This window comes from Salarias fasciatus, chromosome 15 (assembly GCF_902148845.1).
Source record: "Salarias fasciatus chromosome 15, fSalaFa1.1, whole genome shotgun sequence".
In the NCBI taxonomy this organism is placed as follows: domain Eukaryota; kingdom Metazoa; phylum Chordata; class Actinopteri; order Blenniiformes; family Blenniidae; genus Salarias; species Salarias fasciatus.
Genome location: NC_043759.1, coordinates 15921632 through 15935544, shown reverse-complemented (window position 1 = coordinate 15935544; position 13913 = coordinate 15921632). Strand labels below are relative to the sequence as shown.

At 43.6% G+C, this 13913-nt stretch overlaps 1 protein-coding gene across 2 annotated transcripts in view; it reads right to left on the bottom strand.

Annotated features, from left to right (window-relative positions):
- LOC115401394 (glutamate receptor ionotropic, kainate 2-like) overlaps positions 1–13913 on the bottom strand; it is a 65218-nt gene that overhangs the window by 12382 nt on the left and 38923 nt on the right. For both annotated transcript variants that reach the window (XM_030109545.1, XM_030109546.1), the window contains exons 7-11: positions 4036–4179; positions 3121–3228; positions 2924–3037; positions 2594–2800; positions 880–1103 (exon numbers count right to left, since the gene is read on the bottom strand). In XM_030109545.1, coding sequence (XP_029965405.1) covers positions 880–1103; positions 2594–2800; positions 2924–3037; positions 3121–3228; positions 4036–4179 — 797 coding nt within the window. The remainder of the gene's footprint in view (positions 1–879; positions 1104–2593; positions 2801–2923; positions 3038–3120; positions 3229–4035; positions 4180–13913) is intronic.

The window sequence follows — 13913 nt, the reverse complement described above, 5'->3', positions numbered from 1 at the left end:
TCCCAATGTGTGACGACAAGCACTATTTATCGCCGTGGTGTGGGAGAACAGGCACGGTGCATGCACACAAAACAAGACCGTCATAATCGAATCAAGTACCAAGGCCAACCGGAAGGATATCAGTTTAACCGCATGCTGATCACTTACCCTGACCAATCGTGGAAACAAAGCGCTACGGGTACTCTCTGCATATTCTGAACTAACTTAGGTGACAGTTGCCGCTTTCCTTCTCGTGTGATCATTTCGCCAGTAACATTTGACGGAATGTGCGTCAAACCCAAACCTCCTCTGGTCGAGTGAGAAGAGGAAGGCTGGGGTTGACGCACACCGCGTTGAATCGGTCATGCAGTAGGAGTCTTAGGGAAAAAAAAAGATCGTTAAGATGCTGTAAGAATTGTACTTGTGCATTGCCAGCAGTGTACGCATACATCTCTTACAGCTGATTAGGTGGGGGAACTAGCAGCTGGTTTTACAGTTGCTGATGCTTGGGCAAATATGCCGGAGATATTGCGAGCTAATTTTAGAAGCAACGCATTAGTCTCTTTCTGTGTTTTAGTCATTCACTGTAATGAGATCAGAGCAAACCTTTTAATGCCCTTTACTGTCTCCAGCAAAGCTGCTTAATAGTGATAATAGAGCAGAAACAATGTTTTTTTTTTTTTTTTCCCCCTGAAAATGTTAAACTACTAGTACGGTCCTTTAACTTGCATGTTTTCTGCAGAGGTCATCTATGTAAAAGGACACGCTGCATCTTGCAGGTCTGAGCAAAGCAACTGCTGTGTGTTAGTGAAAGCAAGCAAGCAGGTAGGGGACAGAAAAAAAAAAAGAAGCAGCGGAACAGAAGAGGGAAAAGGGAAGAAGTTGGGGTTGACATGTTACCTGGCTATGACAAAGAGCACACAACTGACACCCAAGCAAGCCAGCAGAATATACATCCAAATATCGGGCGAGAGGGGGTTGAGGAAGGAGAAGACCCCGGGGTTGGTGCCGTTGGGCTTGCGGTACAGGATACTTATCCCCAGAGTCATGAAGGGCTTAGAGAAGTCGATGACCTTCTCCCTGACGTAGGTGATGGCCAGAGGAGCCACTGCAAGGTCGGCTTTCTGCAATGAAATAACGGGAGCATCGTCAACCGAAATGTGGGGCTGTGATTGGTTTTCAGACGATTAATGCCTGATTTCTGTCAACATCTGGTGTTTTCAGTAAGGAGCAGGGGGAAGACACGAGACACGAGGGAGGAAATAGCTGGGGTCGTCATTTCAGCCACACCTTCAGGCGGGGGTTTGAGTTTGAGAAATTATAGGTCATACGTCTGATCCTTCTTATGTGGTGTCAAAGGTGAGGCACTGGGCCCACCATCTCGGGATTAAATTAATCTGTGTCGAATTAACCTTGTGTCTCTGGTGAACATAACATTATCTTTTTCTGTACAGCTCAGAACTTCCTCTGAAGTATTTTGCATAATCCCTGGAAGATAGAACTTAAGTAATGGTGCTGCTATCGCGTTTGTTGGCTTCTGATAAAAGTTTCTCAGATTATCTGACTGGCGCTCCGTTCTTTGTGGGCTAGCAGTCCCATGTAAATGCCCATGGTGGTTATGTGCATTTTCTACATGCTGAAGACTTTTAGAGAATGATTTCAAAGCCTCTGTAGCATCCATGTGGTGGGAAGCATCCATTAGACTAAAAGTGGCAACGACAGAAGGATGATATATGCTAATGCAGTGTGGAGCGCAGGCACATCTATACCCTCCTATGAATACTTAGAAAATGAGCAAAGCAAATAGATACATATTATAACAGCATTACCATACGTCCTCTTTTACCCAAACATATCCTCCTTTTCGGTCGTAAATCTGAGTCTGGAGAAAGTTTATAAAATTCCCTATCAAGTTTTAAGTCTGTATCTGTCTCAGGGATTTAATTTTACAGAGCTGATTAAGTGAGGATAGCAGGAAATTCCAATTTCCTCGGGGTGAACTTGAAGCTGCAGAGAGAACAGACGGGTCTGGTTTACCATAGCCCTCCCGTCTCTCACGGTGTCACACAAGTTAACACCAAACATGCCGGAGCAGACAGGAAAGATAACACTGGATGATCAAATAACAGAAATTCACAACCGCTAAGTATGACTTTGCTAAATTTAGGAATAAAATCCCATAATCCATTGCGCTGTCCCCAACCAACATGCCGAGACTGCCTGCTCTGCACTCTCAGACAGAAAATGCCAAAGTGTAAATGCACTTTTATAGATGAGCTGCAGAAAAAAAATACCCCTCTTTTCGTCCTGATAATGAATGACAGGACACTTCTGGGAGAGATCGGCTCTTCAGCTAAATATGCAAGGGCAGACACGAAAGATGAAGAGGACTGAAGGAAAAAAAAGAAGATTATACCGCCTCTCATTTTCGTTCTCTTTAATTTTGAGCCTTTACTTATAATTTTACATTAGCCCAAACACAACAAGAATGAGTGACCTCTCTTTTACTTTTTTCCAAAAGAAAACAAAACAAAAAAAAAACCATGGAAGAATGCCTCTATATTTCAGATATTCATTCATTCTGCTGTAACTTGTGCTGTGACTGTTGACTCACGTGGTCCATGAGCTCCCGCACCATGCCGTTCCATTGACCCGAGCCTTCATCCAGCGCGCCGTACTTCCCATCCTCCACCAGACGCACCTCGTAACGGAAGCCCAGGATGGAGGACAGCTCCCGCAGCAGGTCGATGCAGTACCCTTCAAAGCGATCGTTGCCGTACAGAGGCTTATCTGACTTCTTGAACATCACATACGGCTCCTCCTGCACAAGCCAAACAAGCGCAGATAAAGATTTCCCGCGAGGCGTCTTTTGTTTTACAAGACTTCCATGTATATTTGTTGACGGCGTTTGAGCTGTGTGTGTTTTCATGATGCATGTCTCTACCAGGATGGTGGATACACGCAGGGACTTATTAGCCAGAGAGTCGGTGATGTTAGATGTCTTGCTTTTGTGAGTCTCTGTCATATTCAGACCGCTAGGAGGATCCCACGTTCCGATCTGTTGAAGCAATTCGGGATTTTATCTTTTCGTCTTACACGCAGGAAATGAAACGCTAACATTCATTTAAACTGTTGACACACCTTTTCCAGCCCCTCCTCCTTCAGGCTGATGACATCCAGGTCAAAGTCTGTCCTCAGCCCGTTGGTCTTGTTAAAGAGAACCCGCCCCGTCAAACCGTCCCAGTGAGCCTGAAGACAGAAAGACGGTGCATCAGAAACTCAGACTCCTCAACTCTCACTGAAGTCATCCAAATAACTTTAAGGCATTGTCTTTCCTAATAATATCAATCCAACCTCGAACCATAAAACTTTCTCTTTTCCAATTATGAATTCTTTCTGGCTCCGTCTTCACTGTCTATCCCAACAACATAACGAGAGACAATAAAGCGTCGGGGATGGAAGCGGGCTTGACAGGTAAGAGTTCATTATGCATGTGGTTCATTGTGCTTGAAGTTTCACTTCAAAGCCATTGGAGGAACAGACGGGCATGGCGAGCGATAGCAGACAGGAGAAGGGCAGGAGGCACCACGCGCTACAATGGCTCATTCTGAAAATTACCTGCAATGATACCATCCACAGAATGAAAGAGCTTTGTAGAACAAAGCAAATGGCCGACCCAGACTGGAGTTAAAGAGGCACACAGAGGCTTTGATACTAACATGGGCGGAGATATGCATGGAGGAAATATTAAGGAAACAGCAAGAAACATCATATGTAGTTACTGTAAATAATATGGCAGTCATTTATAATCCATTTTCAGAAAGATTACTGAGAGAGGACAGATGAGGCAAAAACATGTTGAAGAAACATAATGCATAATTTTTTTTAGAATATGCACCATGATATTTACGCTATAAAACAGACTCTTCACATGTGGTCAAATCAAATTAAAGAAGTACAATAGTCTACATTTAATGAGCCCAATGACAAAGCTGCAGAGTGCAAAGGTCAGAGGTGAAGACATGGAGACCTCCGGTGTCTTGGACTGCAGTTTACCTCTTTGATGAGATTTATGAAACGCCCTCCAAAGCGCCACGGCTTGTGGCGATTACACTGCAGAGAGCTGACGGTGATCTGCTGCGACTGCTGCACTGCCACCGCCACCACATGCACGGCATCATACATCAGCGCTGCATCCGTCTGCAAGGAGGAAGGCAGGATCATCAAACATCTTAACAAGACCTGTTCGTCTGCATGACCTTTCACACATCTCATTCACCTGAGGAGAAAGACAGGAAACATCTCAAAATCATGATTTGGGGACATTTGCCTGCAGAAAATGCCCCACACAAATTCAACAGTGTCTCAGCCTGTTAGTAAAAATACCCGGCTACCGTCTCAGGCAATCAGAAAGCTCTGCCAGGGAGAGTTTCGCAGTGGAAGGCCGGCCTGTCAGTGTGAAGACTAATGGCTCCTGATGGGTGTGCCTGTTCCCCAGAGAGAGGAAATGCAAAACAGGCACCAGCGAAGAAGGGACCACTCCGACTGGCAGTCTGACTTCAGAATAACATGCCCCAGTGCAGAGCGCAGGAGGCTCGCTGGGCCGTCTGCTGCAAAGCTGAGAAAAACACCTATAGTGGATATCCATACGGCTCTGGTAGTAAGTCATCAAAGGGAGTTTGTACCGAAGCTGAAATTTCTCACACTGCCACGCTGAGATTTATCTTTACCGCTCCAGTTGGCACACATGGATTCTCTTCATGCTGCCTGTCCACACAGTTTGAGACAATCCACGTTCACCCAGGTCAACACATTACAGCTAAGCTCAGATCCTCTTTTCCATGGTCCCACACAGGCTGAGGTACACTGTGGTGATCTTATTTGACAAGTCCTGGATGACCAACCTGCGAGGGAGTATGAAAAAGGACTTTGAGACCGCATAGTATCTGCGGCTGTGGGGGTTTTTGTGGATGCGCTGGCTGCCAGAGGGAACGCGCTGAGCGGCTGTTTAGTTCCTATCAGTTCATATCTGTATGTTCTCTCTATAGGTGCACTGAAGCATCCACTTCATCTGTGTAGGAGAGACGAGAAATCCAGAAGGAGCAAACGCACGTGCAATCTGCAATTTATTCCAGCATTAATAACTGTGACAGGCCAATTAAAGACATTCATTTTGCATCGAAGGGAAGAGGAAATTAAAGATAGAAAGAGAGGGTGGAGGGGCGCACCGAGGTGTCGTGGTTGGAACTCTCACCTGACAGACTGTCCTCAGTTTGAGATTTTGGGGACTTTTTTTTCACCTGGAACTCTGGTTTTCCCCAACATCATAAAAACACTTGTAAGAGGTTAATTGGTGTTTCTAAGTTGTCTGCAGGTGTGAACGTGGGTGCACGTCACAGCCCTGCGATGCACTTGCGATCCTGCCTTCACCCGCCGTCAGCCGAGGACAGCAGAGGGATGTGTGGCTGCTGCGCTGGGCAGAATTTCAGCCTGTCCCTCAGTTCTCCTCAGCTTAAAGTGTTTGTGACTGTTGATGTCGAAAGCAGCAGCAGCAGATCAGAGAAGAGGAGATCCATCTCTGCGCTCTTTCATCCCCTTTGCGTCCCCGGGAACGGGAGCAGCTCGGGTGATACCGGCTCTTGCTACGCCAGCAGTGTGCGTATGAGTCTGCCGTGACAAACACATTTAGAAAAGAGAATCTAACAATCCACTAATCTTTTTTCATGAACAGAGAGGAGGCTCGCACAGTCGATATTTTCTAAAACTGAAGGAACTGCTCGTCGCGTTGCTGTTTTATTGCCTGGTCTATTGTTTGACAAATATCAAAATGTGAACAAAGAATGGTTCTAAAAAGAAGATTCACGCTCTGCTTTCCATTTCCAAAGCACGTGATACGGTTTTGATTTATTTTATTGAACCAAAAAAGTTTTGCAATTATTAAAAAATAAAAAAATTCTCCAACTCAAATAACATTCTGCTTTGACTACTTGCTCCTGATACACTTTGCAGAAATATCTTCATTTCAGTTTGGTTGCGACCTTTTAACTTTTCACCAAGAAACTTGACTTTTTCTTTCAAAAATAAATCAATATGACATTCCGAGGCTGCTCTCTGTAAACTCTTTATTCCTGTGGGTCAAACAACACTGTGCAGCATTTTCCATTTAATCGTTATGGCTATAAATATATTCTGTTAAAAAAAAAAAAAGTCCCTCTGGGAATATAATTGGACAACTTGCTTAAAAAAAAAAAAGAGTCAGATTTGGAAGTTTTATTTTTCACTTCACTCTGTATTTTTTAAAAACAATTCTTGAAACACAACTGGATGTTTTTCAGCATGACCTTCATTATGCCAGCTGATGGTTCATTTTAAAAACACGGCACAGATGAACTTGCACATCAGAGAAATGAAGTGTCTTTGTTGAACTGCTTTGCACTTTTTGCAACATGCAACAAGCTTTAACTCGAATTTTACAACAAAATACATCAGCCCGAGGTCAAACAAGTGAATTTTCTTGCCACAAATGTGCTCCGTTGAGAGGGGGAAAAAAAAACATGCACTAAGAACACCAACTACAGTTTTCTTTATTCGGTCCTGGCTGCAGGCGTTGGAGCCAGTCCAGCTAACTATGGGCGAAGTTACACCGTGTCACCAGTCCAATACAGGATAAACGCAAAGAGACAGAGAGTCGCATACTCTCACACCTACAGGCAGTTTGGAGTCGCGAATCAATCTCAAATGAAGTATCCTGAGAAATCCCACACAGCACAGCTGGAACATGCAGAATCTGCATCAAAAGCTCCCCAAAGACTCAAATCTGGGATATTCTCCAGGCAGCACGCCAGTTCGAATTCCACAGATTCATGAACAAAAAAATCCATAAAAAATGTAGCTTGGATCCCAAAGAAACATATAGAATTCGATTTGGTGTGATGTGCATTTTTACAAATGGTTGCATTTTAGACGCCCAGCAGTTTTGGAGCGATACCGTCAGTCATTCGGAGTTGCAGCTTTTTGCAGAGATGAGTCACCTGCTGCGGCCAAAAATGAGACTAAAGGAGTGATAAAACTGAATCAAAGCAATGCAGGAGTACACAGGGCAGCTGAACACCGAGCTGCGAGCATAATTCTCTATGTGTCTCTGCAGGTTCGCTTCTTTATCGCACCAGTTTTCACATCATCAATTAGATAAGGCAATTAAATCAGAATGTGGTGTTAAATTAATTGCTAAAATAAACATTTCGCTGAGCACGGCTGAGGACAATCAACTTAAAACTGCAATAAATTATGAGATTGGAAACTAACTGTGGACGGCACTGGTAAATGATTTATGTATATGGAGGAAGCACAATTACGATGCTTCATGTCTATGCAGATACGTTTGCAAAGACTCTGAATGAGCTCAGTACGATTTCATACAGGGACAGTTTCGTGCTTCAGCAGCAGTGCGAGGAGTTTTGATTTGGGAGACATTAGCGGTGGCAGTTGGTCAGAAAAAGACCGATAAGCCTACATGAGGCATTCGTTTATTTGAGAACAGACTATTGGATGGGATACAATATACACACAGGAGTGGATGCCGCTGTGTTTGCACTCTAATGGCGAGATAATCCGCCCATGTCTGCATCACCCTCTTTGAAAGATTCATGTTATTCTTTTTAGCTCCTTTTCTGATTCAACACCCATTTTTGGAAATATCGTTTTGCTTTTCTTAACACTTCATGGCTTTGATACATCTACTATTTGCAGGCTCAAATCATTTATAAGGCAAAGATCTTTTTGCTGTTTTGGAGCAAAGCAAGTCCTGAAAATCCCTTTATGTTGAAAACAAAAACAGGCTGGCATCGAGCGGAAGGGTAGATCAAGAGGGGGGGGGGGGGGGAGACAATGAAATGATGGCTCACAGCTGTGGTGGATTGCATTCAATTTAAAAACAATCCAAGAGCGATCTTGATATTTATTACAGAGCCAGGCTCAGGTCCTGTGGGGCGTTTTAAGTGCTTTAAGTGGAACCAATCCTGAACCCTCGGGACACTCTGACAGAGAGGGGAAAGTGTTTCAGAGAAGATGCCCCAAACCTCTGTTCCCTTGTCCTTCTAACTCCTCGCCATCTTTTCTCACACCCTCACAGACTCCTGAAATCCAACCTCCACGTCTGTATCGAAGCATGACAATTCCTTCATGCAACAACTTGCGTCTCCTTCGCACCTGATGTCTTTACTGCATGTCCCTCTTTCACAAACATGCAAATTCCAGGCAACGCATCAAATAATAAGCAAGATGTTTGCACAGACATCAGACACTCAAAGGCATCATCGCACAGAGACAGAGCGATAAAACATCGACTCGCAAGCATCCCAGAGGCACGCATCATCTGTTGTAGTCTCATTCAGTTTCCTCATTTAACTGCAAACCCTGCTCAGCTCGCTGATGTCTTCAGATCTCTCTGCGTGTGTGTGTTTATACAAATATATTCATCCCCTCCCCATCAGCATGCAGCCCAGCTCACTACCTGTGCATAATTCCATAATTTTTCTGATAATGTAGCACCCTGAAAAACGGCATCTTCCTTTCTTTTCTCACCCCCCCCCCCCCCCCCCCCCCCCCCCCACCCCCCCCCCCCCCCCCCCCCCCACTGTCAGCTGTCCTCTTCCCAGAATTCCCTACACAAAACCCACACAATGCTCCCCGGCTGGTGATGGACGTGTACTGTGGCTGCCTGTGTACAGCAGAACTCCGCTGTTTATACATATCATATACATCTGATTAGCCCTAATGAGATTAGCACTGACCTGTTATTCACCATGCATCACTGGGCCGCAGCTGCCAGGCACAGTGCAACAAGAACACGCACGCCCACACACCCACACACTCACACACACTCACACGTAAAGATATGCACTCCAACAAACACACGTCCCGGCAGCACTGCCATCAGCGTCAGAGTCACAGTGTCAGCAGGAGAGAGGGAGGCTCTTTGTTTTCTTGGAGCTGCAGTCACTCTGCCCTCAGTTCACATGCAGACCCATGGGGTTTGATGATTTGATAGAAGTAGGAGGTAATTATTCATTTCAATCCTTAGTTCGTACGCGTTTGTGCTGCTTCACTGCACAGTCAGTATAAGTATTAGAGTCACTGCTTCTGTTGTAAAAAATAAAAAAAATAAAAAAGTACTTTAGAAAAACTATAGATAAACAGTGATTTATCTAACAATTAAATCATAGAGGGGTTGGGGTGTGCTGCTGGCTGCCAAAATGAGTTTCTCTGGCTCGTGTCGCAAACAAACACTGGAGGGAAATGTCTGTACATTTCCAGAGCTGAAAATCAAAGGGCCATAATTGCACAGACAAAAGTCGGCTCGCTAACAATTGAAAAATGTTGATAACAAAGTCATATGGCGTACAGTATCTATTTAGGCAAATATGCTCCCATCTGCTGTGCTGCTTTATAAAATCCAAGGTTATAGGGTGTCTGGAGCCGATCCCAGCTGAGCATGGGCAGCGGCACTGGAACGGCTCTGGAACCAGAAGTACCAGGTGAGCCGCTTTTAAAGACCAGCCTCCATGGCGGTTTTTTGAGGAGACGATATGATTTGTTAAAACACCGGTGAGAAGTCAAAACTTGGCACAAACACACACTTATTCCAACATTCTAAATCCTGGACAGTTACCCAGGTTGACTCTCGATTCCAAAAAGTTCTTTATTACATGTTTTGTTGACAATTACAAAGCAGATTTTGAAAACATCGGAGCAGGCAACGCTCCGGGCCCCCCAGGTGGAGAACCACTGCTGAAAAAAGATAATTGGTCCCAGTTTTTGTGCAGGATGAAGACCTCTAAAGATACGGTCTCCTGCGAGAAAAAAAAACAAAACAATTTAAAACCCCGAAACAGCCGGGAGGCTCCCACAGAGCCTTGATCTCAACACCACCTTGAGAAATGCTCATCTGAATTCCACAAGAGAACAGAAGCGAGATGCTGTAGATACAGAAAACAGTCCATTACCTGAAAAAGCTGTGCTTACTGCCCACTGTAAGCTCCGCTAGGTATATTTCAAAAGCAAATCGCAGTGACAAAAAAAATGATGTTTTGATTTTGTTTGTCCGCTTCATTGAGTATAATTTGAAGTGGGAAGCGTAGCAGTCCTCCATCCGCGCCATATTTAGAAACACAGAACTTTTGCGGAGCGCCGTATTCCTGTCGTCGGCGTCTTGCATCACACCCCGGGTGATGAAACTAAGTTGCTGCATTGAGAATTGTGCAAATGTTCTCTCCTCGCTGGAGAATGAAATGACGAGAGCTGAAAAAAAAAGCCCAGTGAAATGTGACACATGTGATTTATGGGACATATTATGGCTGTTACAGTTTTCCTAGCAGAGACGGGATGGAAGGCAGTGTCAGATCATTTTGGTGAGGAGGAAAAAGCCTCTGGGTGACTGCGGCTCACAATACCGCCGTCTCTCTCTCTCTCTCTCTCTCCTTCCGTAACTTTTCCACCCTGCCTCTCTTCCTTTTTTTGTGACGACTGCCTTTGTTCTGCCCCAGTCCCCGCTCTCTGCACCTCTGTCTCTTCCTCCTTCTCATTTCTTCTGCCGTCCCTCTGCTTTCCCCACGGTGTGTCGCTGAGCTGTGTGTGTGTGTGTGTGTGTGTGTGTGTGTGTGTGTGTGTGTGTGTGGATGTGTGGCGGTGGGTTCTTTGTGTGTGCCACCACTGTTATTTTTTGCCACCTTTTCTTGAGTGCATTAGATGTCTAATCCCTTCCTCACATTGCGTTTCCACATGCTGAGGCAACACAGCGGCCTCTTTTCAATTTGAAATGAGGTTTTTGTCACAGTGGAGTAAAGACGGGCGTCTTCCAACAAGGACCCCTGGGTGACAGACTCAATGGTGATGGCTGGATTTATGTGAACGTACATTGATGGTTTTATTGTAGATTTGAGTGCACTTTAAAGGGGAGGAAGGACCACAACAGAGAGTCCTGGGGGAGCGGCGATAGTGCGAGCTGAACCCTGTTTGATGGCTGTTTCTATATTGACCGACTTAATGTTATTGACGCATCCTTATCAGACACTAACAGATGCTTTAATGTAAGAAACACATCCAACCTGCCCTTACATTATGCTTTTATCGATGGCTAATGAATCTTCCTGCTTTAAGACCGCCTTCTTCTACTGCTTTAATCTTATAACACTAAACTGTGTTTGAATTCAGGAAAAAAAAAAAAATCAGCACAGAGAGGGAGCGAGGCAGAGTTAATACCCTTGTCAAACTTTGAAAACAGCTTGTTTACGCAGCTAAATGGGTGAAGCAGCACAAATATGCACAGACTGCTCATGCTAACTACCTAATGCCTCCTCTGTTTGTTCCAAACAAACGGCCGGTGGTCCTGCCAGAAACACTTTCCTACATACTAAGTCCCCTCAAAGATTCATTTGATTTCTGGCTTGAGATCCAGCACAAAATACCACGTCTGATGGACCTAAATATCAAACCAGTGATATGAATATTTGCTCACAATTTGATGAAAAAATTACAGAAATTATCAGTATTTTATTATATTTCTTCCCTTTTAAACATTTAGATTGTGTAAAATGGTTTTCCATTGGGACAGAGAGAGTTTTGTCAGCACTGGAAAACAGTATGTGAACACCTTACTGCATTATGATTATTATTTTACTGTTATTGGGGGCAAAATTCCATCCACCATCATAATGATTCTTCCTGACCAACCACGCAAAATACATTAAACAAATGTGTGTGAAGCAATTTCAGGATTCAGGAAATAGAGCTAGCTAGTTTTAGAGCTGGATTCCTCTGCAGGCACTGAAACATTTTGGAATGAACCTATGGGAGACGGTATCCCCACAAGAATGAAAACAGAATATTGTAAAACAGTTAAAAAAAAAAAGGTGCACTCATCCCATGAGAGGAGAAACATCCTCTAACGCTGTTCTTCTCCCAAATCTCATCATCCTATGTGTGACAATGACACACAGAAAAAGATATTGGGTAACCATAAATGCATTTCATGCACAACATAGACGGATGAATGATGAGCCTAAACCGATGAAAAGAGAAAAATCTGACCACAGAGAGAATGTGCATATTGAATTTGAAGTTGCGTATCAAGGCACCCATTGCAGCAGAGCTGAATGTTAGACTTTCGCACTGTGAGTAATTACAGAAACTATAGATTTCTTTTAACTTCAGTGAAAACTTTTACTAGTTTTAAAAGAATCTCTACCAAACTCATTTCAGCACCACGTCTGGTAATTGTGGACCGCGTAGCACAATGTGGAAAATGTACCTTATATAAAGTCAGAAGATCAGCAATAATGATGCTATTCAGCCGCGATGGGAACATTAAAGTCAGCGCCATAATCCATACACATTTTACAACAAGGTCACAAAGTAGCGGACTAACCAAGTGACAGAGCGCCGCCGCTATCTCTGAAGCTAAGCCACTAGCATGGCTAAAAATACCACAGATTATGACTGGACATGACAAACATCCAAAATTATGCTACGCCTAACAATTTTATTAGGCCTGACAAAAGGGGCTGCGCCTGCTCGGAGCCGCGGTGTCCCACCAGACCTTTCAGGCAGCAGCATGCTGCTGGCAGCAGGGCCCGGTTTTAGAGTCCACCCTAATTAACACCACGCTGCCTAACCCACGTCTGATTAAGTGGCTGTTTAACATGACGCCTTGCCCGCATGTGTAATCAGCCTCCGGCCAGGTTTTACTAAAGAGACAGAAATAGGTGCCCAGTGGTGGAAAGTTTCATCTACTTTCACTTCATTAGTCAGTAAAAGTAAAGTAGCTTTTACAGTTCATATCGCTTAAAAGCCAATTGAAAGCTGGGGTTCTTCACCAGCACAGAGGGCGAAGGGACGGTCTGTGGAAGGGTTAAGCGGTCCGTTTGTATTTCACCACCATCTGGTGGACTCTAGTGGGAGAAAGGAAAGGAGGATGCAGGTAGTGAGAGGGTAAACCACACAGACAGAGTTAATTACTGCTGGAAAGTGATCAAGAGTCAAAGCAGGAGGACTCCATTCACAAAACAAACAAAAGTGAAGACAAATCCCCGACCATCTCTTCTTTTCTTGTGTGTTGATACTGGTTGAAAATATGCACCATGTGTTATTTATGTGCTGCAACAACTGTGGTACGTTATTACAGCATGTAATTCTCTTTGTGTCCCAGCTGTGGGAGGAAGAGGCATGGCTTTGCACGTTTATGTGAAGCTGTATTGCTCAAGAATTTTATTTTTTTTTTCAAATTTGGGAGAGAAATCAGATTTTAATATTAATAACTACTAAATATGTCCAAAAATATATTTGAGAAAAATTTAAAACACAAGTGACACTTTTATGAATTACAAAGAAGAAACAAACCATTATCTCAAAAAAGCTGAATTTTAAAAGTTCCGGATTATTTTTTTATAAGTCGGTGACATTTTAAATCACCAGCTGACTGGAAGGAACTAAACTTTGATGGAATAATTTATCGTCTTTCATATTCGCAGCCTTTCAAAATGTAGATCCTCTGAAGGAGTAATGATTTACTGTTTGGTTCATTTCTCAGATAAATACTTTCCTTTTCACTCATTGTGAGGTGAGTTTGGAGAAAAAAAACAAAATAATATAGCACTTTCCAAATTATAACCAACCACCTCCAAGGATGTATAAGATTTCTGCCAGCTAGTTTTTCATATATTTAGCATCATATACTTAATGGAAGACTTTCAATCTCTCTCATTTTTATAAACATGCATTTTCACCTTGAAATAAACTCTCTGATGCAGTGATTTGCAGTCGTGTAGTTTGAGTGATACTTATTCCAGATGTGCTTGCAATTCCCATCACCTCACCATTACATGTTGAATAAATCATTCATTCATTTTTAGAAATGGGTCTCTGGTCCTACAGAGTAA